This window comes from Pleurodeles waltl, chromosome 5, assembly GCF_031143425.1.
Source record: "Pleurodeles waltl isolate 20211129_DDA chromosome 5, aPleWal1.hap1.20221129, whole genome shotgun sequence".
In the NCBI taxonomy this organism is placed as follows: Eukaryota; Metazoa; Chordata; class Amphibia; order Caudata; family Salamandridae; genus Pleurodeles; species Pleurodeles waltl.
This window is the reverse complement of record NC_090444.1, coordinates 1,524,411,779-1,524,438,664: the sequence shown is the minus strand read 5'-3', so window position 1 is coordinate 1,524,438,664 and position 26,886 is coordinate 1,524,411,779. Positions and strand designations below refer to the sequence as shown.

Sequence of the window (26,886 nt, the reverse complement as noted above, 5' to 3'; positions counted from 1 at the left end):
CTCACACAACCACTCACACACACATACAGCCACTCACCCAGTCAACCACAGACCCACAAAACAACTCACACACCCACTCACACCCATTCATGCACTCACACATACACTCTCACTAGCATTCATTCATGAACCCAAAAAACTACTTCCACACCCACTCACAGACTGACACACCCACTCCCACTCCCACTCACACTCATCCATACACTTCCATACACTCACAGACCCACTCACATGCCAGCAAAACCACCACCTCACCCCCTCACAGGCACTGAGGCACTTACACACACACTCACACAGGAAAATACAAACCCATTCATCTACTTACACACCCACTCACAGGCCCACTCGGCCACTTTTATAACCACTCACACACCCATACAGCAATATCGGATCCATCATGGCTCTTCCCACATTATAACAGGCAAACCTTTCATTTGGCTTAGAATCAGTGGCAGATCATTTGTGTTTATAATGTATAGATAATAAATGCACATGGGAATGAAGCAGTCTTTGAAGTTGTTGAGGAACACTCTGTTGCCTCTCCCTGTGAAATGGATTCCATCTTTTTTATTTATTCCATCCATATTGGAACAAAAGTTGGTATGGTATATAAAGTCCATGTTGTGGTCTCAGAGGAATGCAGAAATAGCTTTATTGACATATCTCCTGGATTCCTCTGTGGACAAAATTTGTTTGAAGTTATCCTTTACTGGGATTTCCAATCCTAACCCAGTAATTGTGCCTACGTCATTGCCACCACAGTGCACAATCATGGGGCGGGATGTGGACAACCCACAATGCTTTCAACCAAAGGCAGCAGCTGATGCCACTTTAACTCTCTCTGGTCAACCCAAGCAATATCTACTTTAGGTACACCGAGGTCCCTGTCAATGTCACTCTTTCTAGCTCTCTCTCTCTGGCGCAAAACACAAAACTGTGGCCCATAATCCACACAATGACCATTTTGGAGACAAGCAGGAGTAGCACACAGGCAGAAGCTGCAGCACAGTGGGGCAGCTTTGACAATTAAATTAAATTAAAATGGAGGAAGCAGGTAAAGTATAAGAGATTGGGTGGTGGAGATGTGCAGGCAACTAAAATCAGGTAGCACCATTAACAATGCTGTTAGGGATATGCTTGGACTAGCAAACAATCAACCATACCTGCTACAGGTAATATGAAGCTACTATTCTGTTGTGATAAAGTATTGTGACCTTTTGACCTATTGGTAGGCAAAGACTATTCTAAACATGGTTAGCGTGGAAATGGAACTAAAAGAGTGTAAGGTAAGGGAACAAAACAAAAGAGACTGAAGTGTGAAACCGAAAAGCTGACTGGTGTACAACAATTACTCAGTATGGAATGTATGTCTAATAAGTGATACTATTTAAAAAAATAAAAATGAATACAAACCATTGACAGCAGATTATTGAATGCTTTTTGCTGCACACGGGGGGATCACACTGAATGCCATGGTGGATCTGTTGAGCCACACTAAAACTTACTGAATTGGGCTTCTTTAAGGAAACATGGAATGGGTGTACCAATAAAGACTCTTTAGAAGTTGTATAACAAAGAAAATGAAATGAAGTCTGTGATTTGCTAAGTACAGCAGTAAGAGTGAAAGCACAGTGGGAAGGGTAGATATTATTGACACTTTTCCACTGAGAGTGGAGAATGATTGCCACATTTTTGACTTGAGATTTGCAGTGGAAAACAGATATTAACAGATATTGCACAGCAGTAAGGAGATTTTACAGGTATGTGAATTAGATTGTACTATAAAAAAGTATATTTAAAAAACCTAGGAGTGTTTATCAGCTGACCATGTCATGAGCGAAGTAATTTGTGAGGTCATTAGCAGTGCATTGAAGGGGCATAGGTTTTAGTTAGCTCAGATAACTATAACTGCTGAATTTCTATGGTTGTGCGTGTGTAAAATCTGAACCTAAATATAACATCCCTATAATGTCTGCTTTTTTTCAGTGAATTTCTAAGGTTTTTTTAAAATCTACTTCCTAACTATAATGTCCCTGTAACCTATGTTTTTTCAGTAAAAATAAATATATATATATATATATATATATATATATATATATATATATATATATATATATATATATATATATATATATTTATTTTTACTGAAAAAACATATATATATATATGTGTGTGTGTGTGTGTATATATATATATATATATATGCATATATATATATATATATATATACGTATATCTTTATATATATAATAATGTACCCTACAACACATATGAATATATTTCTTTCATTTAAACCTCTCTCTCTCTCTACCATTAAAAAACCCTTATTACCCTGTACCCTTACCCCTTGCCAAACCATTGAGACTCCTTGCTAACCCTTACCCAATCCTTAAATCCAAAAACAGTAAAATGTTTTACTACCCTGTCCCCTCACACATCCCTCAACCCCAAGAAACCTAACAACCCATTACCCTTACCTTTCCCTAAACCAAAAAATCCCCATACTTCTGTGTAGCTATACCCATCCCTGAACCCTAAATCACCTTTCTACACCATACGACTCCCTACTCTTAAACAACTCTGAACTGTAAAAATCTTACTAAACCATTCCCTAAAACCAAAAACCACTTACTACGTTATACCCTTACCAATTTCTAAATATTGAAACTCTTTGCTGCCCCATACCCTTTTCCTTACTTTAATCCTCTACTACATACTTTTTGCTATCCCTGAACAGTAATAACTCTTACAACCGTGTACCGTCATTTGTAACAAATGGTGCAGTGTGCAGACAAGCACATTGGGCCTAGTAAGATGAACAACAATCAAACATACAGGTTGACCACATTGAATTCATTGTTCCAATGTGCTTGAATTGAGTATTTGATGCTAGCAATACTATATATTGTATATTCTATGTGTTTTGTTAATGATGTATGTTATTCGAGTGGAAGGATACTTTCTGTAGGCTTATTTTGACTTTTTTGACATATTTTCGATCAGCGGTAGAAAAAGTCACACTGAAGTCGAGTATTTAAGATGCTCTTTTAAAATTAATTTTTTCTCCACATTTACCTTTTACTCAAATGTTACGATAAACGTTGTAGGAGAATATGATCATTAATATTGTTAACACAAAATGTCTTAATTAGAATTATCAATGAATGTATATGTATTTTAAATAACGAATTTAGTAGAAAATAATTAACGTAGAAAAATAATGTGCACGTTTGAAATTGTGACCTTGGAGAATGACCACCAGTGTTCACGAATTGTACTAAATGAATGATTAACATACATGAATTATTGAAAATGTTTTATATTAATGGAGTAATATGTCATATTGAGAGTTATAACATATGTTCTGCAATAATTTGTAGGCCTTAACTAAGCAAGTGTCTTGGCTTAGTCTTGCCAGGCCTCATGCAGAAGCTGTATTTCTTAACGTTCAAGGAAAATGCTGACAAGATGAACTAACCATGAACTGTTTATTGTTTAATAAAATGCCTAGTCGAAGCTTTCTATGTGAACCAACGGACAGGAGATGATGTCACTAGCAATGTATCTAATAGTGTGTAATGTGCATGTGATGTACTTTCCCAGGACCCGAACAATGGAGACACTGACTGGAGAATAAGATGCAACATTTGTGATACCTGACGAGCCGGATGATAAGAACATCGTAAGGTGAACCAATCAACGACATGTGAACTGTGAAATATTAGAATTCATAGATTTGATTTATGGACTCTATTGGGTAGGGTAATAATGTACGATTAATTGACCAATTGGAAATTGGGGGATAGTCTGGGTGACTTTGATATAACAACGTGACAGAGGGAAGAGAAGTCAGATGTTAGGGGAGCAGACCATACTCCGAAATTGTGATGCAATATTGGGAGAAGAGATTTGAGATTCTGTCATTGGGAACATATCCTCACACTGAAAGCCTGATGTGATGCTGAACAACTGATGACCTGAGGACGAAGACTGACTCTCTTGCTGACTATACCGTGGACAGGTATATATGACAATGTGACTGAATTTTATTTTTGTGCCTTTCATTTCTAGGTACCAACTGCACTGTCTTAGTATTATTCTTAGCTAGATGTTCCTAAATTCTTGTTTCTAAATTGTTTTGCATGAAGTCCCACATGCTGATGATAATCTGGATTAGATGAGGGTTCCTTACATGACGACTGACAGATAATAGAGACAAATGGTTGACGGACTATTTTGCTGAACTCCATGACTAGAGATGATTTATTGCCTTTGATTCTTTTACTGACTTGTGTTAATGCTTTAGAATGTACTCTGATGCAAGCTTTGATTAGATTATGTTTTTCTTCTAACTAATTGATTCTGTTTTTATTTGAATTGAATTGAGTTTGAATTAATCTCATGATTTAGTATTGTAACAAAAAGGGAAATAAACTTACAAAACGTATATTGAGGTGTGGTTATTCATCGCTGAAAAGTCATGGTGAGATACTTATTGCTTTAATTGATTATTGATTAATGATTGTTTTCAATGGTTATTGAATTTTGTGCATTGAGTACTGAGAACATTGGTCACATCATAGCTAGGATACTCCATGCGAATCCAAAGATTCATCGACCTATAAACGTCACCTTGTAAGTTTATTTATTAAGGACCGACGGGCTAACAATATCACAAAGGATTAATTGGATTTACAAGCTTGAGGGACATACATTGTAGGCTATTAGTTTACTGACAACAGATGTTAAAGTCATCCAGGGCGATTTTAGTCATGTTGTTCTGCTATACTTGAAAAGCCACCGACAGCTTCATGATATTATTTAAAAAGTAAGATAATGCTCCTATTTACTTGAGCCTCTCGGAAATGTTAACGTCATTATGCGTCATTTGCATAACATATTTATGCATCCACCTATGAATTCTCGAATAGATTCATGAAATTAAAGACGGAAACTGACTTGTACACAATATGCTTCCATGTCAAATTGAAAGTCATTGATGATATTGTTTTTGATCTTGCAGAGGTTTATAATAGTACATCAACATGGTGATTACCAAACATGCAATCTGCCTCTGTTGGAGGCATTAAAGCCAATCAAAGTGGCTATTACATCAGAAAAGGGCTTGCCAGCAAATTAATTCTTCATTCGAGAAGGTAACACATCTTTCTTTGTGTTGAGAACTTTCCTCACAAGATTTCAGGCTGACATCTCCTTCTCCATTGTCATGGCCACTCAGCAGGATGTTTATTAGGTGTTGTGGAGCACTGGGTGCATAAGGTATTTGACAGAGTGCTGAGGTATGATGTATGTTAAACAAATGGTTTTCCTTTGCCTGCCATTTAAGGGAAACTTCATTCACGTGGACAATTAGGTGTGACTAGACAAATCTAAAGGATGCTTCCATTACAAGTGTTTGCTGCCTAAAGTTCCCAATCAAATGTGGGTTCAATCTTTTTGTGATATAGTTTCCTGCCTACAGCATATACAAGGGGGCTTAGACTAGAGAAGTATGTGTTGCAATGCACTCGTCCCCCTGATTTTACATTGAGTTCATCACGTATTCCGTACTTCTTTGTACTTGATTTTGTGCTTTCTTTTTGAGCAGCGCAATTCATTTGCGGTTATTACTGTTGGTAGATTTAATGCTGGGCTCTTTCTCATGCCTGATCTCAGGGTGGTTTTGTTACGTTCTATTTCAACTTCTGCATCAATAACCAGCTAGATTGAAAAATTAGCAATATTGCCAAGGAGGTTTTTCTTCTGTCCCTTCTGTGTTTTTCTAGCAGATTGCTCAAGGCATGTTGGAGCTCAACTGGCTCCCACTACCATCTTTAATCATTTTTAAGAACAGTTGTATCACATGAAAAGGCAGACCGAATGGGCACGTCTTGATATCAGTTAAAAATGAATTACAAAAATAGAGAAAAACAGTTAAAAGAGGAAACCACTTACGCTGTCTTTTCTGTTAAAAATCGCAGCATTTGGAACTTTATTATCAGGCACAGCGTTGCTGTATTTCAGAAAAGAAGAACACTTGCCTCCCTCAGAGAACATTTAGCATCTCCATGCCGTAAGATTCACCAACAAAACATCATGCAGCATGGTACCCAATCCAAAATGAATTTACTAAAAGTGAAATTGTGATTGCAGGCAATCCGTCTATGTACTTTGAATTAAACCGGCATCTACTAAATGGGCTCCTGTCTATTCCTGTCATTACTGAAGGCACCCTGGATGTGGAAAATGAATGTGTTGACTCTCAAATCTCTGCAGGAATCACTAGTTAAATTTATCTCCTTCAGGCAATTACTTTTACTCCAACTGTCTTAATATCTTGTGGGCTTCCCTTTAGCATCAGTTTATTCAGTCTGTATTTATTCTTTATTTATGAAGGCTCGTCAATCTTTTTTCTAAATATTTTTAAATCCTGACTCATGCAATTGTGTTTAGTATTTATTATTAGAGCCATTAAACCACTGTGGTGAATATGCACCAAATAAATAACAAATAACATCACTAAGTAACAGAAATACTTGTGCTATCTGCTGGGAGCTATCATCAATGCACAGACCAAAAGATCCTTTATAAAATATCGCTTGGGTTGTTTGCCATCACTCCATTACTTACCACCATGGAAGTGCTCCTTCAGCACAGAGACCTACCGAATTTGTGAAAAATTGCTGGCAAACTATAGTGCACCAATTCCGCATATTTCAGGCAACTTGGAGGATCGGAGGCTATGCAAGAGTCTGCACTTAATGCAAGGGGATTGAACAGCTGCAGGCAGGCCATTATAGCCTGCTTTAACCCCTCTGACATTCAGCTAAATTGTAGTCTTCTTAAATACTTGACAAGACTCGAATGTAAAATTAAGTGCTTAACAGGCATCCGAACAACAGAGTTAAATTAGGCACTTTGATCTCTTTTATACACTGTCACTTTATGAGAGGAGGTCTTGCCTGTATATACCAGCAGTTGGAACTCTATTTGCATCGAGCTGGTCATCACAATCCTCTCTGCTTGAGACTTGAATTGTACAGTCACTTTATTGTTACTTTAATACAGACATGGATTGACACTTGTCACACTTTCAGTGGATTATCTGAACAGGAGTGGAAGAGAGGGTAGTTCTGTCTCCCAATGTGTAAGCCTTTGCCCACACTGACTGACACTTGATGCCATTTTAACTTCTAGATTCTTCAGAATCAATTTCACCTACGTGACTGAACTCACCTGGACCAACCACACCATCACCCACTTTGCCATCTCCAATTCCCAGTACACCACACCACCTCTAAGCACCTGAGCCCCCCACCAAAGCCGGGGCAAGTTACCTGAAAGCCAGTGGGTACAGGCCTTAGGCATTGCACAACCTGAGCCCACTGCAGACCTCGACCTCAACCAGGCCATCCAAACCTCTCCAACTGGATAACCAAATCCGCCGACAGAGTCACCATTCTGAAACCAGCTAAAACTGTCACCTCCAAGCCAGCAAGATGGTACAGTCTGACGCTCAGAAACTCCAAACTCAACAGCCACCAACTCGAGAAAAAATTGCATGTGACCAAGGACCCCTTTGACAGAGCCACCTACAAGACAGCCCTCAACAACTATCACCACCGCATCAAGGCAGCAAAAAGAGAAGCAATTACTGCCCGCATCGACACTGCAGCCAAACACATGAAATAACTTTCCAGAATCATCAAGAAATTCTCTAACCCAATAGCGACACACACCACTGTCTTCCAACCCAGAAACTCTGCAACACCCTCTCAGACTCCTTCTACAACAGGATCATCACCATATACAACCATTTTCACCCCAACACTCCACCTCCAGCCTAAACATCATCTCTCAAGCAGCAAACACCAGCCACAGGAGAAACTCCTGGTCCCCTATTACCACACAGACCACCACAGCTATCATGTCATCTATCCACTCTGGGGCACCCACTGATCCTTGCCCGCACCGGCTTGTCAACCTCAGAGACAACTCTATTAGCACAGAACTAATCTGCATCCCCAGCAACTCCATTCCACATCAACCTTCCTGGATGAATGGAAGCACTCAGTGGTCAGACCCCTCCTAAAGAAACCCTCAGCTGACCCCAGCAACCTCAAAACCTACAGACCGATCTCCCTGCTCCCCTCACCAGCAAAAGTACTCGGGAAATCCATCAACCAACAGCTCACTGACTACCTCAAATTAAACCACCTTTTTGACATCTCACAATTAGGATTTCAGGCCAACCACAGCTCAGAGACTGAACTGATCATTGCCACGGATTACATCAGGTCCCTCCTCAACCAAGGAGAGTCGGCAGGTCTGATCCTTTTGAAATTCTCCGCAGCATTTGATACAGACTCCCACCACACTCTCTTCAACAGACTCCACAACATAGGCATTCCCCAAAATGCCCTTAAGTAGGTCAACTCTTTCCTCTCAGGCTACATGCTGAGCAATCGCCTTCCTCCCTTCACTTTTACACCCAAGAACTCCATCTTTGGCATACCCCAAGGATCCTCCCTCAGCCCAACCCTGTTAAACATCTACATGACCCCCCTCACAGACATTGACAGATCCTACTGACTCAATCTAGTCTCTTATGAGGATGACAGTGAACTAATCCTCTCACTTGCTAAAGACCCCAAAAACGTAAAAGCCAACTTCCGCCTCGACTATGGCTATGCTGTCCATGCCGGAGTTTTCTCTCAGCTACTTGAAAGTCTCCAGACTCTACAGAACACCGCAGCTAGACTCATCCTCAACCTCCCCAAGACCTTAAGCATTACTCCACACCTCAGGAATCTCCATTGGATCTCCGTCCAGAAGAGATGCCAATTCAAAATTCTCACATACAAGGCTCTCCACAATCTAGGGACATCCTACATCAACCATCGACTGAGCTTCTACGCCCCAGCAACACAACTACATTCTGCCTAGCTAAACCTTGCACAGACACCCTGCATCAATTGCAGCAGAGGCCGCTCCTTCTCCTACGCAACAGCCTAGTCTTGGAACAGTCTGCCCTCCACCTCTTAACAGCTCCCTTCCTGGGGAATTTCAGAAGGAGACTCATGATTTGGTTTTTCGACTGAGACACTGCACCCTCAGCACCCAGATACCCTTAGGGGTGATAGTGCTCCTCTTTACAAATGCTATGATTGATTGATTGATTGATTTTAGACTGTGGCCAAGTGTTGTTTAATTCCAGACCGCCTTGACCCGTGAACTTTAGTAGAGCTAAAACACAGAGGCATTAGGCATTTTAAGTTAATTAACGGTCTTGCATAGCTTTGGGTCAATCCCTTACAGTTGATCAGCTGGTTTATAGAACCTTATATCATGAATGTCCAGTGCCTAACTGTGAAATTATCAGCATCCTTGTATTTTACTGTCCTTCTTATAAAGAACTGCATTTTATGTGGCTTAACTAGCTTTTTAGTATGTGTAATATTTTCTTAAACAAATGAACTTGTTCTATTATTATCATTGCAACAATTTAATTACCTAAGCATCTTACATAAAATTAACTAAATAAAAATAAAATAAATAAAGATACTGCATACCTATCTACTCACAGTAACAGAAATGGGTACTGTCGAGGAAAATTAGTCATACATGCCAAAGACTTTTGGGACAAAGAGGCAAACATGTTAGCATGCTTTGAAAAGCAATCAACTGCATATCTTAATGTAATTGGTATTACTGTAAATGTACAGTATTTTTTGCACATGCTGTTAACAATGTACAGCACCCTGGTAACAGAAACTTTGTGCAAAAACGCATCACAAACAATCATTTTTTGAAAGGATGTAATTAAATTTACAATATTGTAAGATATCATTTAACATGAAATACCATGCATTCTGCTCCATATATATTGACGATGAAACTACTGTATAAGATATATGGATTTGAATTACATTTTCATTATAATTTTTCATAAGTTAAATTTCAGATTTTTGCGAGCCTAGCACAACTTAGGCAATAGACACTTTTAGATCAGTTAATGTGTACAGCTTTGAACATTGGAAATGTCTGAGCTTCTTTTCCTATGGGCCAAAAGGGTCAGATTTTTAGGGCAGTTATACTTCACAAATGTCTAACTAATTTGCACATTGTGGCTCAACTTGGCATACGTACTGAAATCATTTGCATATACAAAGGAATGTTCAGTGTCACTGGGACAAAGAGACTTTAGGCAACTACAACATACCTATGATGATAAATTCATAGACTGTAGTTCTGTTCTAAAAGAGACAATGTTTGACACTTTACTGGCAATGTGCTGAGAAGTTGTTTGTATAACACTAAAATACCTGTTCTTAAATAATATCTATGATGATACATTCATAGATTGTAGTTCTGTTCTAAGATACCTCATTTGACACTTTATTGGCAATGTGCTTGGAAGGTATTTGTGTGACACTAAAATACCTGTTCTTAAATAACAGGTTTTTCTCCATCTATTGACTGAAAACATCAGGACACATATTTGTTTCAAATTGTACGCTCAATGCTGCCCATGCTCCTCATAATACTAGAAATTTAAGCTGAGATTCACAGATAGTCTCAATAATAGGTCACTCATTTCTTACCCTGGAACTGAGCATTAAATCCTTTCCGCCTGTGGTTGCTGTCAGATGAAAAATGCAGTCGGAGCCAGTTTTTGTTGCTGATGACTGGAGATGGTAAATTCATTCCAGTGAGCCTAAAAACAATATTGAGATTTTAGATAACTCCCCTTATCATGTTATATGGCATTTTCATTTTCATTCAATAGTTTTGTAACAAAGGTATTTCATATTTTTTACACAAATGTATTTCTTAAATTTGGAATAAATACAACAGTGAATGTGCAATTCCCTATGTTTTAACTTCAAAGGACAACATCTGCCATGCTATAAATTCCCAACTTGATTTAAAATCACACGAAAGACTGTGAACCTACAAAATGCCACAATCCTTATGTGTTGTAATGTGACACACTGGTACCGGGGTACGAAAAGAAAACAGGACAGTTTTACTTGTGTGTACTCTTCAACTTTATATATTATTAAAAATGTAACTAATTGACTGTGACCTGATAGATTCTGCACAAGAGAGTGAAATTTAAAATGCATTGGGAGGGAAAGTTTTTTTTAGTGAGTATGAAATAATTTTGATGGTCATTTTGTTCTATCTTTGTGTAAAGGATAGTATATTGTATCTTTAGTTTTTTTTACTAGTGAATGAATAGAAACAATGTAATGCTTAGCTGTGGTCCACACCTTCTCGCTTGACCATTATCTGCTTCCTGATCAAACATGAATATGTCAGTGTTCATGATGGAATGAACTTGAAAAACTAGGAATGAAAAAGCTTACCCCACTGAGAAGCAGGGTATTCTGTTTACTAATTTCTTCTACCTAACTGCTGAAGAAGAATCAAATGCTTTAAGGTCTATGTGATGTTATAATTATGTGGATATAAGGCAAACAGAGAATTGATTGACTGCAGCAGACAATCAATCAAGACCTTATGTGCACACATTTGTATACCTACAAATGCACAACAGAAATGTCGGAAGACTTGTACATGTAATTCCTGTTTCCTTATCAGTAGATAAGGTGTTTTAACTTTAACATGTATGCAAGAGCACTAGAAAACTAAAACTTGCATGTTAAAGAGCCTGTATCAATCCAATGAAGATCGTCAAAGTCTAGTATGGTCCAACACTACTCAATAGCAAGAGTACTTTAGCTCCCTCTTACCACTACACCACAGTAATCAATAGCTGTATAAAGACATTTCAAGTGCTGGGTCATCTATACTCACCATCAGAGTATGTAGAGGAGAAGGAGATTCAATAAGAACCACAAACAGATACTGATGAAAAAAGTCTAACTGGAATACCAAATAGCTTTCGTAGTCAATAAGTCATGTGACTGCATACTGCTTTTTTCAATACTTTTTTCTTCTTCTTTGTGATAACATGAGCCCAGCTACCTCTTTGGGTCTTCCAAGTGGAGTTTCTACTCAAGAAATAAACCAAGGGGCTAGATGTACAAACATTAGTAATAACAATTACCAAATAGCAATTTCTTGTGAATCGTTATTTAGTAATTGCTATTACTCATGTACTAATGTGAACCCTGGCCCTGATTTCTAAATTCGCAATTAACTGTGGGTTGTAAATATATCTAACTCATGTATATGAGGTAGGTCGCAATTTGTGACCCACTGGGAAGGTTGCCTGCTGGGGTTAGCAGACCACAATGTCTGTTACTGCTTTTAAATAAAGATTTATTTTTATCAAACGCAGCCCGTTTTATTAAAGTAAAACATTATGCATCTCAAAAGAAAAATGCAATGTTTCATATTTATTTCTTAGAGTTAACAGTGGTTCACGAAACCAGTGCCTGTTCTTTTTCAAACATTCTCAAAGAGAAAGGCATCCCAAGAAGACTGTTTCGCATATGCAAATGGGTCACCACCAACTTTTAATAGGTGGTAAAGTGAAAGTGTTTTATGACCTCTATATGGTCTCAAACATTTCTACATACTACTCGGATTCCCTATTAGGAAAGTACCCTCCTTAGCACGCCCCTTTCAAATTGCGCAAACTTAACAAATTATCGAATCACATTTTGGTGTTTGTATATTACAAAAAGCATTTTTGTTGTTGCAAATGTCCCAAATCTGTGAATCTGTCTGTTTGCGACTGCAAAAATGCTTGAGACATCTAGCCTGAGATGGGATCATATCTCTCTTCACTGGGCTAATTCCTAGTCAAACTTGTGCTCTTTGTGGAAATCACTACCATTTATTGAAATGTTTAACCCTTTTTTTCCTTTTTCCCTTTACACAAGCTTTTTTAACACCTCATAGCTAACAGTAAAACATTGTTCTTGACCTTGTCCTACATGATTTCCTTTGTAGTGGTATTTCTATTTTTAAGTTTTTTGCAGCCTTGCATCCTTCTCACAGTTCCTGATGAACTTATTAGAATATTTTATCACTCTCCCTTCTCAGCCTAAAAGAAAGAAGTGCTAGTGCTTTTGGTATATTCAAAGTTACATTGCATGCAGTACTAAACAGAAAACTAAAATAACTATACCTTTCTTTAGTGAAGTATACCTGTGGTTGCTTTCAGGACACATGTTCTTTAGCAGTATCCAGTAGTGCCACAGGGCAGGAAGTTTTCATATTTAATACCAGCATAAATAGGGCCCAGGAAAAGTCAAAAAATGAAAAGAGACTATGGCGGTCATTCTGACCGCAGCGGGCGGCGGACGCCGGTCGCCGCCCGCCATGCGGTCACCGCCGAATGACCGCCCTGCGGTCAAAAGACCGCAGCGGCCATTCCAACTTTCCCGCTGGGCCGGCGGGCGCCCTCCAAAAGAGCACCCGCCGGCCCAACGGGAAAGCCCCTGCAACAATGAAGCCGGCTCCGAATGGAGCCGGCGGAGTTGCAGGGGTGCGACGGGTGCAGTGGCACCCGTCGCGATTTTCACTGTCTGCTAGGCAGACAGTGAAAATCTTTGTGGGGCCCTGTTAGGGGTCCCCTGTACTGCCCATGCCAGTGTCATGGGCAGTGCAGGGGCCCCCAGGGGCCCCATGACACCCGTTCCCGACATCCTGGTTCTGACGGTGAAAACCGCCAGAAACAGGCTGGCGGAAGGGGGTCGGAATCCCCATGGCGGCGCTGCACGCAGCGCCGCCATGGAGGATTTCCTGGGCCAGGGGAAAACCGGCGGGAAAACGCCGGTTCCCAAAGCCGCGGTCAGAATAGCCCAGGAAGCACCGCCAGCCTGTTGGCGGTGCTTCCGCTGCCCTCCGCCCTGGCGGTCAGAGACCGCCAGGGTTGGAATGAGGGCCAATGCTTTCTGTACCTTTGGCCATCCTATTTATTTTCATGAACTAATTATAATTTCCTACTATTTATAATCAAATGTTTATATCTTTTCAGTATAATAAATAAAGGATAATTATAGTGAGGGAAATAATGTACCAATGTATTTTCTCTCATTCTCACAGAACAAATTTAGGGCTCTGTGAGCAGATATAAAACAATCCAAGCAGAATTTACTAATTCATTCTGTGACAAAGCAAATAATTATTGCCTGTATAATTGAACTAATTCAGATATAGAAACGGCAATACATAACCCCATAATTAGGTGTTGTGCAGATATGACTCAATAAAGTTTAATCACTCCTGATAGCACAACAAATAAAGTGGCTTCTTTACAAGCCCCCTGGCATAGGGCAGTGTAAGATGTGACCTTGCTGTGTTATCCTGCACCACAGGGAAAGGGCAGAAATGTGCTGTATCTACATGATACAATGCTTTTCTGTCCTCACACCCTGTGCTGGTGCACAAGTGGCTGCCTAGCGCTTACACAGTCACGTTTGCATCATGGTGCAAGAATGCATGCATTGCAGGCAGGATTGATTCTTTGCTGGAAGGGACATCTTCCTCCACAAAATCAATCCCAGGTTCAATCCCAGGGGGCTTTTTCAGCACAGAGAGAAAGAGAAAAAAAGGAGGAAACTTAAATATATTTCTCCTTTTTGCGTCTTCCTTGGGGAGCCATAAGATTTTGACCCATTCCCAGGTATACAATGCCTTGTAAATCTGTGAATGTTTCAAAACCGATGGGTGTTTCGTGGGAAAACCCACCACAACGCTCATGGAATGTCTCTCTGATGCAGTGTAAGGCAAAGCAGGGAGCTGCGCTGCGTTTCCTTACACCATATCTACAAGACCATGAAAAGACATGCAAAGTGGCTTTGTGTGGCCTTGTAGATATGGGCCTGCACAATGCGCCACCAATGCATAACAAAAAGTGACACTCTAGTGGTGCACAGGGCTTGTAAATAAGCCCCCACATTTAAATAGTGAGTACAGAGACTCCTTCTCCAGTGTCTTTCTGTTAAAATAGATAATTTAGATATCTAAACTAAGCAGTCTACTAGGAAACTTGGATTTGAAGAATGGCAGATGCTTGAAAATAACAAATGGCAGGACAAGGGGCCAGATGTAGCAAGCATTTTGCATGGTGCAAACTGCAAAAATCGCAGTTTGCGCCATGTCGACTCGCAAATTGTGAATGTGACTCGCAAATAGGAAGGGGTGTTCCCTTCCTATTTGCGACTCGCATCGCTATGCTAAATTGTTTGTGACCGCGAATGCGGTCACAAAGCAATTCGCAGTTACTACCAGTGTCACACTGGTGGTAACCCATTCGCAAAAGGGAAGGGGTCCCCTTGGGACCCCTTCCCCTTTGTGAATGTTGCCAATAAGGGTTTTTCAGAGTCCAATGGACCAGTGCCTACTCTGAAAAACCGAAACCAAAATGTTTTGTTATTTTCTTATTTTGCGACTCGTTTTCCTTTAAGGAAAACGGGCTGCAAAATAAAAATAAAAAACTGCTTTATTTAAAAAGCAGTCACAGACATGGAGGTCTGCTGACTTCAGCAGGCCACCATCCCTGTGAATGCAGGGACTCGCTATGGGGTCGCAAAATGCGACCCACCTCATTAATAGTAATGAGGTGGGTCTTTGCGACCCCATAGCGACTCGCAGTCGGTGTCTGAGACACCGTACTGCATCCGATTTTGCGAATCGGAAATTACGAGTCGCACCGACTCGCAATTTCCGATTTGCAAAATCGGAAATTGCTACATCTGGCCCAAAGTTCCTTCATGCTGGAAGTACAGTTTTGATTAGACAACAACAATAAAAACAAGGTTTCTGTAATTTACATAGCATTTGTAATATTCTGCCTAGGTTTTCAATTAGGTAAATGCTTTGGGAGAGCAGCAGGCCTAGGTGCTGATTTAATACTGTACTGCCCTTGCACTTCCATTTTTCATAAGAGGGTAGTGGATGGTTTAGCATCTTTCATACTACAGAGTGATGTGATGTGGTGTACATTTCACAATATAGCAGGTCAGAACTCAAGCAAAGACGTTTTCAGGAAAAACACAAATTGTGGGTAATATAGGATTGGAGCACAGGTAGTGCATCCCTTAAGAGTGCTCTTTGGATATGGCTACAAAGAAGGGTCCTGGAAACGTATCCCCTACCCAAAAAGGTTGGCATTATAGAGTACATGTACTTGTGAAGTAGAGGACTTTGCCCCTCTCCAAAGTCAGGACAAAGTTGGCATATAGTGCAATATGCTGTAACAGGTGTTGGTCAGTCCTCCATTGGAGTTTTCAAGTGATGTCACAGTTTACTTGCACTCATCACGGCATACAGCATGCAGCAATGGTACAGCATTCTTTCTACATTGGCTCTCTTGCACTGAGTAATGGTATTTCAGTCTGATCACTTGCAGAACTACCTGCAAATGTCATTTAAAAAATGCCATGCTTCCAAGGCCAGACAGACTGGGTTTGCCAATACATATTTGTCTAATTGATCCAGGCTCCAGTCTGTACTGAGTAGACTTACTGAGGGTCTACACTAATGCAAACCCAGAGTAGGGTGGGAGAAGCATATAGAAACAAGATATATGGCATTTTACTGTTTTTTAATAAATTATATGTTGATAGTCTGATAAGGATTAAAATAGGGTTCCATTCATGTCCTGTTGGAAAACCTAAAATTGTCCAGCTGTTGCATCTTTCCTGAAACGATAAATGAAATTTTTTCTGTAGTAACATATAAAAGAGCATATTCCATCTAGATATTTGCCTATGTATCTGAACCATGCTACCATTCAGAGTCAGTATTTCTTTTAACCACTTTGTAATGTTTTTACATTTCAAAATGTCTAGAAAGGTCTATAAATCAAAAGCAGTATGTCAAAGACTTTTCTCTGACTGCTGCATGAACATTTAAGAAACTGTGACGAGGAGGGTGGTAGAGGCAGGTAGGCACTGCTAGTGTATTTCCTCACCTGCACAAATGTCAGAAAAGACGGTTGGAAACATTTTTCTAAGTCATCCCAAACCGCACATATTTTATTTCACACAATCCAGACTCTGAGCATCATGAATGAGGGACTAGGCCTGTCAGAGGCATGAAAAGACCACCTATGCAGGTCTTTAATAATCAGCTGTATGGTGGGTCTAATCTCTGTTATATGAACTTTCTGAGGAGGCAAGTATCATATGCCAGAAATATCAGCTGGTGGTTAGGTCAACATGCAACCAAATGCATGTCATGGGCATTTTGTGCAGCTGAGAGGTGGAAGAGGATAGTCCATGGGGAACTTTAGAACAGCCAGCCTAACTCTTGACGTTTTCAATGTCAAAAGTAGAGTGGAGCATTGGAGCAAGGTGCTAGATGTAACTATGTGCATGCTACCACTGCTAACCAGTGGTAAAGTGCAGGTACTCCCCTTTCAACATAATGGCATTAGCATATTCACAATTGGCATTTTTTACTTCCCGATACGCCCCATGTATATGGTACCTTAAATGCACCCAGGGCCTGCAAGCTAAATGTCACCAGTTACCTGTAGCACACATTGTGCCGCCCACTGCAGTGACAGAGCAAACATGAGTGTAGGCCTGCCATATGTGGGACAGTGGTGAGGTTACCAACCTGACACGCCAAAATAACCCCTTTTTACAAGCCTAAACCCCTTTTTAGGTATCAACAAGTCACCCCTAAATAGTCTTTAAGGCAGGGTGTATGGTATTTAGGGGAAGGGCATGTAAAGTTTTAATGGTAAACATGTCCTTACAGTGAACAGGTCCAAAAATATATGTTTCCTCTCTGTAGCAGGGTTAGCTGTTTCATGAGAAAGCACAGAGAAACAATGTCAAATTTAATATTGATGTGCTTGCCTTTGAAACACTTACAAAATAAATTCTTGCACTTTCAGAATATTTATTAGAAACCCAATTCATTGGTAAAGTTGGATTTTTAATTCTCTGATTCAAGCCTTTGGAAACCCATTTGAGTAAGATTCCATCAGTCACCTGGGAGTGGAATATGACCCCTTAATAAGGTGCAAACATGCTTTCAGAGCTGAGACAAAGTCCTTGGGTGTGGGGAGGTGTACTGCTGCTCTGGCAGGCTGACCATTTGAACTGGGCTCAGGAACTCAGTTTACTTCAAAGGAAACGTCCCTGTCCCAGGCAGCTGTATCTAACACCTGGGCCTGCCCCTCCCTTTGCCCCCTTGCTTGGCAAATGAAGTAAATGGCCAGCAAAGGGGTTATTCATACAACTGAATATATACTTAATCCAGATATGTAGGTGTCTATAGTATGTGATGCATAGAGTCTAATCATAGGAGTTAATTGCAATCAAGTGTTAAACCTTATTAAAGTTAATGCAAAAACACCTAAATTGGATGACAAAATAGTGAATGAGAGAATGTATGAAAAACAGGTGAACACAAATAAAGATATTACATTCACTTCATGTATGTTACAGAATAACATAAATTTGTAGTGGGAGAAAGAAAAGCAATCATACACACATATGTCCAGTGCTTAATTTATCCATTTTATTGTTTTAATAATGTAAGAGACCGATGTATGTCAACCTCATTCTCAAAAAAGGAATTATCTCACTAAAAAATTCTTGCAATGTCGAATTCATTGTTATAGTAAGTCATTTACAAAAGAGCAGTGGAAACTGTGTTGACATTTAAGTCTCAATAGTCCTAGTTACATGATACCAGCCTTAGGAGTAATTGCATTATGTGACAACGGAAGACCCTTAAGTTGCTTAAATATGTCAAAAAATGTCATGCTCCTAAAATGTTTACTGGCCAGGCATCAGCTCTTGTGTGGCATGGAAGAACATGCACTCCTCCCATCAAATCCTGAAACCTGTGACTTAGAAAACTTTTGCTCTGTGATCCGACGGGGCACCAGGATCAACATACTAAGCTTATCCAACGTTGAGTTGCAGCTGCGCGTTCTTCTCCACATTAGCTAATCCAGTTCACTGGGACCTTGCGGAAGAGGTTTCTGGCCTTAGTGGAGCCCTCTTTGGCTAAAGTATGCAGCCTTGCGCACTGGAACTGATGACTAAGTCAAAAGGTAGACATTTTCACCAGGCATGAGAAGTATCTGTCTGGGAGCAACATTCAGATTACTCATTCTTGAAGCTTCCCCGAAAAGTCGTCAGGTTCAACAAAAACTTGTCCAATCGCTATCCAACTATTTGGAGCCCTTATTTGCCAAAGCCTGCTGCCTTGGCTCGTTGAGGGTTTTTGGCTTCCATAAGGAGGCCAAAGGTAAAACCTTTTCCTGGGGTTCACCTGGTATCTGTATGTGACCTGCGTTTAATCGTATTTGGGATTAAACCTTACGCTCCTACTGGACAAGAACAACCAGATGACAACAGTTGGTACTTAATGCATTTTTAGTGCTATTTTCAACCTTAAACTTTAAAAAATCACAATTCTGTGTTCTACATATTGTCTTTTTGTTGTTTTGGGTTTGGAGGGAATTGGATTTTGATTGAGGTGGGTTAAGACCCTTCTCAACCAACAACTACAGTCCTTGTCAGTGAACCACAAAAGTCCCTAAATTAACCTGTACTTACCTTCTGGTAGCTTGGCTCAAAAGCAGTCAGCCTTAACTTAGAGGCAATGTGTAAAGTATCTTTACAGCAGTCAAAGGTCCAGGACCTAGGAGGCACTTCTTGGGGATCAGGAACTAACTCCAGCAGAGGCCAGCAGTTCTCAGGCAGGTCAACGCAGGTTCATTGCAGCAGGTCATCAGGGCAATTGAGCCCGCTTGAGCTTGATGTGTCCGTGTACCTCAGAACAGGTTGTCAGGAAACTTACCCTTGGAATGAAAGGAGCAGGTCTAGTCTTGCTTCTCAGAAAAGAGGGTGGGCCTCAAACATCAGGGACATCCTCTGGCAGCAGGACAGTCCTTCTTGTGTAATATCCACAGGTCCGGGAGTGTTCTGAAGAGTTTCTCCAAGGGCCCAACAAATGTACTTCTGCCAGCTTTGAAGTAAGAGAAACATCTAAACTTCCCCTCACATCTAATTCTGGAATTTCGTTTCTTCCTGCCCAGACTACAAGGAGTCTGAGGTATCAATAGACTAGTGTGACGTTTGTTGAGTGTGCTGCGGCAGCTTCTTTGAAATGGAAGTCGAACAAGTTTTTGTATCAGGGCATGACTGAAATTGCTTTTTGTGCTCTACCTTCCTATCTATTTCTGTGAGTAGTAGAACAGAACCACTTTTAAATGAACTTTCAACAAATTAGTGCACATTTTTAGGCAGTGACAGTATAGCAAGCTAAAATATTTCAAAAAGTCTCCTTCAAAACAACCGAATACTGTTAGCATTAGTATTTTACAATAAAGTATCAGCACATATATTTTCTACCGCTGTTCTTGAGCCATCTTTTCCTAATATTACGTACAAGGGTCAAATCTTTAAACCTTTACCTGTGATAATAAAGAAGGAACTAAAAAAAATGATGGGATAATAAAAGCATATTATTTATATGACATTTCTCTCCCTATTTATTCACTTGATCAAATCTTATAGCAATAAAAACATAGAAAATCATATTCAGCCTATCACAACAAAAATAAATCTTTCATAATACAAAAATAAATCCTATAAATTTTTTCATGTAATGTCCTGATTTAAGCTTGCAACGTGAAGTAGATATACATTGTCAGTAAGTTATTAAATTGTGAATCTATTTAGGTGAAACCTGCACATGTTTAGCCTCTGGTCAAATATATTCTCAAAAAACAAAGCTAAATGTCTGTGACTCATATCTCTCCATACTGTTGCAGTTATGGAGTTTCCTAGAAGTGCTGTGTCTGCATTTATTCATTATTGAAGGCACATTTCAAAATTATGTCCATGCATCTTCTTTCTTCTCTATGCCATCGAGTTACTGATGCTTCTCCTGTGAAGTAAAGTACATTTGATCTGATCCTATTTAGAATTAGACCAGAATCCGATTTTCATGATGACTGTAGAGCCAACATCAATTGACTATAATAACTGACATGTTGGTGGCTTACACTACATGTTATATGGAATTTGACGCCTCATTGACAATGCATATGATGCAGTTCATCTGGGAATCTAAAACTGCACACAAGAATAAAATGACATTCTCTAGCAGGTAATTCAGCAGAGAGTGAAAGAGTAGTATTTGCGGTTTTAAGATGATTAATTCATTGAAAAAGCTGAAGGCTGGTGTTCCCTAATGTCTTTCACTTAAACCTACTGTGAAAAATGTGGCTAGGGTCTTTAGTATGTGCTTTCACATAATGTGGCTCAAAAAATAATATATTGCTAAGAAGGGCACATTTTCAGAGATAGACCCATGCAAAAAAGCAAATGCATTCCTAATAAAATGGTTTAAGGACAGCTTTCTCAATTTCACTAAATTTTCAAAGGTGTTTTCTTTCACTTCTCTAAAATTGATGGAACAGGTCAAACTCTCAAAGTTTTTCTTTGCAGCTGAGGTACCAGACTTAGGGCCTGGCATATGTTTTGGTGGATGGCCCATCGTTCCACCAGGAGAGGGAGTAGACTATTCTGTCCCCATGGTGGAGGGACCGACAGCCAGATTTATAATTGACTGCTAAGCTAGTGGTCATTTATAATGCATTTGCAGGAACTGCTGTCACAGTGGTTCCTGTTAATGCTCTTCACATCAAACTGATGGGGCCCTGCACCAAACAGGAACATAACTTTCGGTTTTAAACTGGAAAAAAAAAATGCCCCCTCGCCATGGGAGTCATCTTCCATGGCAAAGGGTTCATTATTTCTTTTTTTACTGTCCCTCACAGCCAGGCTGTGATTAATTTGTTCTTGTTATTTCTGGTGTGAAGTACCAGCAGTTTTTTTGGGGGGCCGGCACTTATGTTTCTGCCCCAAGCATTTCCTGCGAGCAAAGGACACATATGGGAAAGACGATGAAAGAGAAAAACGAAAAAAAATTCACAATAGGAGAAAGCAGAAAGCTCAAAGAGTGAGCTGGAGGGGCAGGGAGTGGCTTTAAATGGATTGAAGAGGCCCGAGATGGCTTCAGGAGTACGCTGCCTCAGTATTCTGTGTTTGCACAATTAATTACAGCATCCGCGTGGAGGAGGGCTTTGGGCACCAGCACGTTTTTATTTTCAAATTAAGCACTGCAGCCACGGTTTGGCTGGTGGCAACAGACAGTAAAAAAAATAGCTGTATGTCCTCCCATCCTAATTTGTTTGTCAGACATATAGCCATTTCTATAATGGCCCTTACTCCATCCAGAGATTAGAGAGGTTTGGATGTGGTGGTGCCAAAAATCTAAATTGAGCAGGCAGGCCATTATATTTGTGGTAATCATACTCCTTCGCAAGTATGCTTACTTCCAAAATATAAATGGCTCCTTAATCCTTCTTTGCATAAGCCACAGAAATATTGCCTACGTGGTACTAAAATACTCACAATAATTTTGCTGCACAATTAAATATTTACACAAATATGAGTTTTCCAGATCTGATTGAGCTAAAAAAAAGGCTCTATCCATTGACTCTGCTCAGTGAGTGCGTTGACATTTGTGTAGCTTGCCATAATATGCTGCTGTTTAGCTGAATGAGGTAACTCTGCCTAGTCCTTGATAGTGAGAGGCCCATTTCACACCTGGTAAATATGAATCTGTGCATTATTTACTCTCTGAGTGCCTGAAAACATGGCAGTACAGGCTTCCCTTGGTCATAGGAGCAGTATGTTCACCTTAGTGGAAAAGGATGGTTTGCCTACACCAGTTTTAGTGATGATTTGGGTACAGATTGCTATTTGTGGCCTGTTTGGGATTACCAGGCCTTTCCGAATGAGGATCTTAGTCTGTATTCAAATTTGGTTTATATGAATTTGAAGAAACAAACCTTTGTTGACTGCACTATTTCAATGAGCGCTGCTTTGCAGGTTTCTTTATCTGGTGACTGCTTCCTTAGAATGGTCACACCTAAGGAAAAATAGGATAAACTATCGGGATTGAACCATTATTGTGATAAAGAAGAGAAGAATCCTTTATCCTAGTTCATGTGCTATCCAACTAGAAACCATTTTGCAACTTCTGCCAGTTCTGTCTTCAGTGGCACCAAGCACAGTGGAAGAAGTGCCCATAGGCACCCACTGTGCCAAGCATTATTGCTTATGGTTAGTTCCAGTTGGCAAAGTACTAACACTTGTAGTCTGGTCGATGGAATACTAGTTCCCCAACCACGTTGAAGTAGTTAGGGGCTTTGACCTCATTTTACTGTCTTAAAAGAGGAGATAATGGTATGTTCTTATACTTATAAGGCGCATCAATTCTGAATTTTCTTGGGGCTAAAACAGAAATAACAAATCATAAGAAACCAAGAAGCGAAGGTGGAAGAACTGATTGAAATACTCTTCATTAATGAGCCAAGTTGTCAAATGCTTACGTAACTGCTTCAGATTTGATTCAGGGCAAATGTTCATCTGGAGCCAGTTCCAGCTAGGAAAGGTCTGAATGGAGAAATTGTGTCCGTCTGACCTGCTTTCTGAAATTTCAGAATAAACTGAGGGTTAGAGTGAGACAATCTCAGATTTCATAGAGGGTTGCAATGATATATCTTTTTGACAATGAAGGTGGGGCAAGGCCTCTCGCCCCTTGATTGTAAGGCAGCAGGTCTTGAAGTCAATTTGTTGCTTATCGAGGAACCAGTTAGGTTTCTTCAGTAATGGTGTTGCATTCACCCACCTAGCTAAATGGCATATGAATCAAGTGGCTTCAGTTTGTATTATCTTTAGTCCATGGACGGTATTATTAGAGAGACCTAAATAAACCACATTCGAGTAATTCAGTCTGAATATAAGTGCTGCCATTGCTATAGATTTCCTTGCCTCAGAAAGAAAAAGCTAGAATATCCTCCTATATGGTTTCAGCATGAATATGCATCTTGTACAACTGCTCCGACCTGCTGGTTCATGATGAGATTATGATTGATTACCACTTCATGGCTTTTAGCTGAATATTTGGGTACCGGTAACGATCCAATTTCTGAATAGTAGTCATTTTGGTTCTAAAGGTGGGTCTTATTATTTAGAATTGCTATCTCAGTTCTATCCTTATTAAATTTTAGTTGATTTGCACTCATCCAGTTACAATAAGTCGCATCCCATTTCAAACCGAAAGGGTAAGGCTGATGTTTAGTCCAGACAAATTTCCAGTTGTGAGGTCATTGGCATAATAGTACTGCCTGCAACATCTCAGAGACAGTTCTTTAACCAGCGGTTTGATGTTTAGGTTGAAGAGGAGTGGTGATAATGCTGAGTCCTGGGGGAACACACATTCCAAGTGCTCAATGAAGCATGCAACTCTTACGCATTTGGAAGAAAATTGAGGGAGACTTTTAAGTCCTGGTTCGAATTGTGCAGCATCGTTATTATGAAATAATTGTAATGTTACTGGAAAGTACTGGAGCAGACATCCATTAGGGCAACATTAATTTTCTTAATAATTATCATTGTGAACATTTAGTGACCTGACCAAAGGGCAGCATGCATTCTTCTCATACCCTTTGACTCATCTCTCACTGATATGGTCTATAATATTAAATGTGAAAACTTTAAATGATTGCAGTGTTCAACAGGTCATATCTTGCTATCATTGAGCTATATCTAGAGCAATTATGTTGTCAGAAATGTAATTTCATGTTTGTCTAGCCATACCTGATGCCATACTAACTATTACTGCCCATGGAAAAATCATGGTTGGGTAATTATTGATGGTTACAAGCTGTACATGGCATAAACAGGATCTTTATTTCAATACCAATAAACATATTTTCCAAAACACACAGATGAATCAAAGTGAAAAAACTAGTTGGCCAGCCAAACAAATCCTAATAAAATATTGACAGTTGCTCACTATAACCACAACGTCCATAACCATATGCACACAAAGTGATTAATAATTAAAAAGGGAGAAAAGACTCAGAGGTATGTGAAGGCAAGTGCTTTCATATATAAAATAAATATATTGCACAACTGAATATTAACAAGGTGTACACAAAAGTGAAGAAAGCAGGAGTTCCCTGAATGTACAGTGATCCTCATATGGTGTTATTTGAGTTGTATCTGTTCAACCACAGTTCCAGGGAATCGTTACATGAATTTTGAGAATGGTCACTCTTGTATCTCTGTTGGTTAACCCCATGAATACTTAACGTTGCTGCACTTACACTTCTGTATGGTTGTAATTTGCAGTTTTGATTACATTTGGCACATGTCCATGTAAAACAAAAGCGAGTTCCAGTGTTTGCAGAGTGTGACGTTCTATTTTCATAGTTGCTTCTCATGTAATTATGCCAAGGCCTTCTGGTTGAAGTTGTTTACAGTAGCACTGTTTTTATGACAAGGGCTATGATGGTATATTGCATCATGGCTATTATTTTTTGCTACTTTCAAAAATGTGGCTTTCACACTTTCATTGCAAATAGGCAAACATCCAGGAATAAGCATTCATATATGAGTACATATAACAGTGGACCTGATTTAGATCTCGGTGGAGGGGTTACTCCATCGCAGTGATGATGGATACTCCATCTGCCGAAATCGAAATACTATTGTTTTCTGTGGTATTTGGATTTGGGCAGATGGGATAGCGATCACCCTTGTGATGGAGTGCCCCTCTGCCAAGATCTATATTAGGCCCAAAGTCTTATTAACATGCAACATCGGTAGTGGCTGATTCATTATAGGAGGTGAAATTCCCCAAGTTTCCATAGCCAGCCACTTATGGATTTCTTGAAGCTGTTACAAAAGGAACAGGATCAAAAATCCAAAATCTGTGGCTACAACGTTGCTCATTTGCATCTGGGGAACTTTTACTTCTATATGTGCAGCGTGTGATTTGTGGCCCAAATGTGATGGCAGGCACCAAATTGGCGAAATCTAAGTATTAGTTAAAGGGTACCTTCTAATGCTATGGTTGCTGGTACTAATTATGTACCCATACAGGGCATACAGCTAGTCTGATCATAACTAGAATGAAGAAAATAGTTGCCCTTCTTTTACATGAAAAGGATGGTGGACTGTTTTGCATGCAGGTGGACAGTCAGGAAGTGTTATTCAGAGCGTCAAGAGAAATCCTTCCCTATAGGGTTTTGAAGGCAGTCTCCTCAGCATTCTTCTAGGGAATTGGAGTATTGTTTAAGTGTGGAACATCTGTACCATAAGTTTAATTTGGTTTCCTTAGCTTGAGGTGTTTGGTTTGGAAAAACCCTAGATCATGCACCTATTGAGAAGAGTTATCAATTGACAGGTGGAGTACTAAAACAAATGTCTGGACCTATCCAAAGTGATGAGTGTCTACAGTAATTCTGAAGGTGACTACATTCACACTATATCTAAGAATTTCAAGGTTTATGTCTTGTTTTGTCTTTCTCTATTTTAGATATTTGCACTTGTTGCAGGGAACTTTTGAATTTCTGTTACAAAATGAACCATTTTGCAGATTGGGAGGACTGAGAAACTCAGAAGCCTTTGTAAACAAAGGCACACACATTCAGCAAGTATTATCACGCTTATTCATCAAGAATTGTCCGTAGCATACATACAAATTATAGGAACAATATACAAAAAAAATTAAAAAAATTGTGAAATGAATCATGGCACAAAATGAATGAATATGTTTTACACAAAATGATTTACATCCAATGCAGTGAAACAAAACAAAATATATTGCAATAGCACTTTTTAACTGCTAATGTTTAACCACCCAAACAATGTACTTTGTAAACATTTAAAGTAAAAAGAATTCAGTTTGCTATCAGACTATAAAGGCGTTTCTATACTTAACTAATCATTTTTCTTTGATACATGGAAACATGATGGATACACTGGTTTATATGATTGACTTCTTAATGACTTAAATCTATAAATCAGAAATAGTAACAGGAATCAATAGCACAAGTTACTGTACCAT

General features: G+C 39.5%; 1 protein-coding gene across 1 annotated transcript in view; it reads right to left on the bottom strand.

Annotated features, from left to right (window-relative positions):
• The window catches only part of CSMD1 (CUB and Sushi multiple domains 1), a 5,088,256-nt gene that overhangs the window by 2,967,706 nt on the left and 2,093,664 nt on the right, over window positions 1-26,886 (bottom strand). Inside the window, exon 6 of the mRNA XM_069235813.1 lies at window positions 10,605-10,717. Coding sequence (XP_069091914.1) covers window positions 10,605-10,717 — 113 coding nt within the window. The remainder of the gene's footprint in view (window positions 1-10,604; window positions 10,718-26,886) is intronic.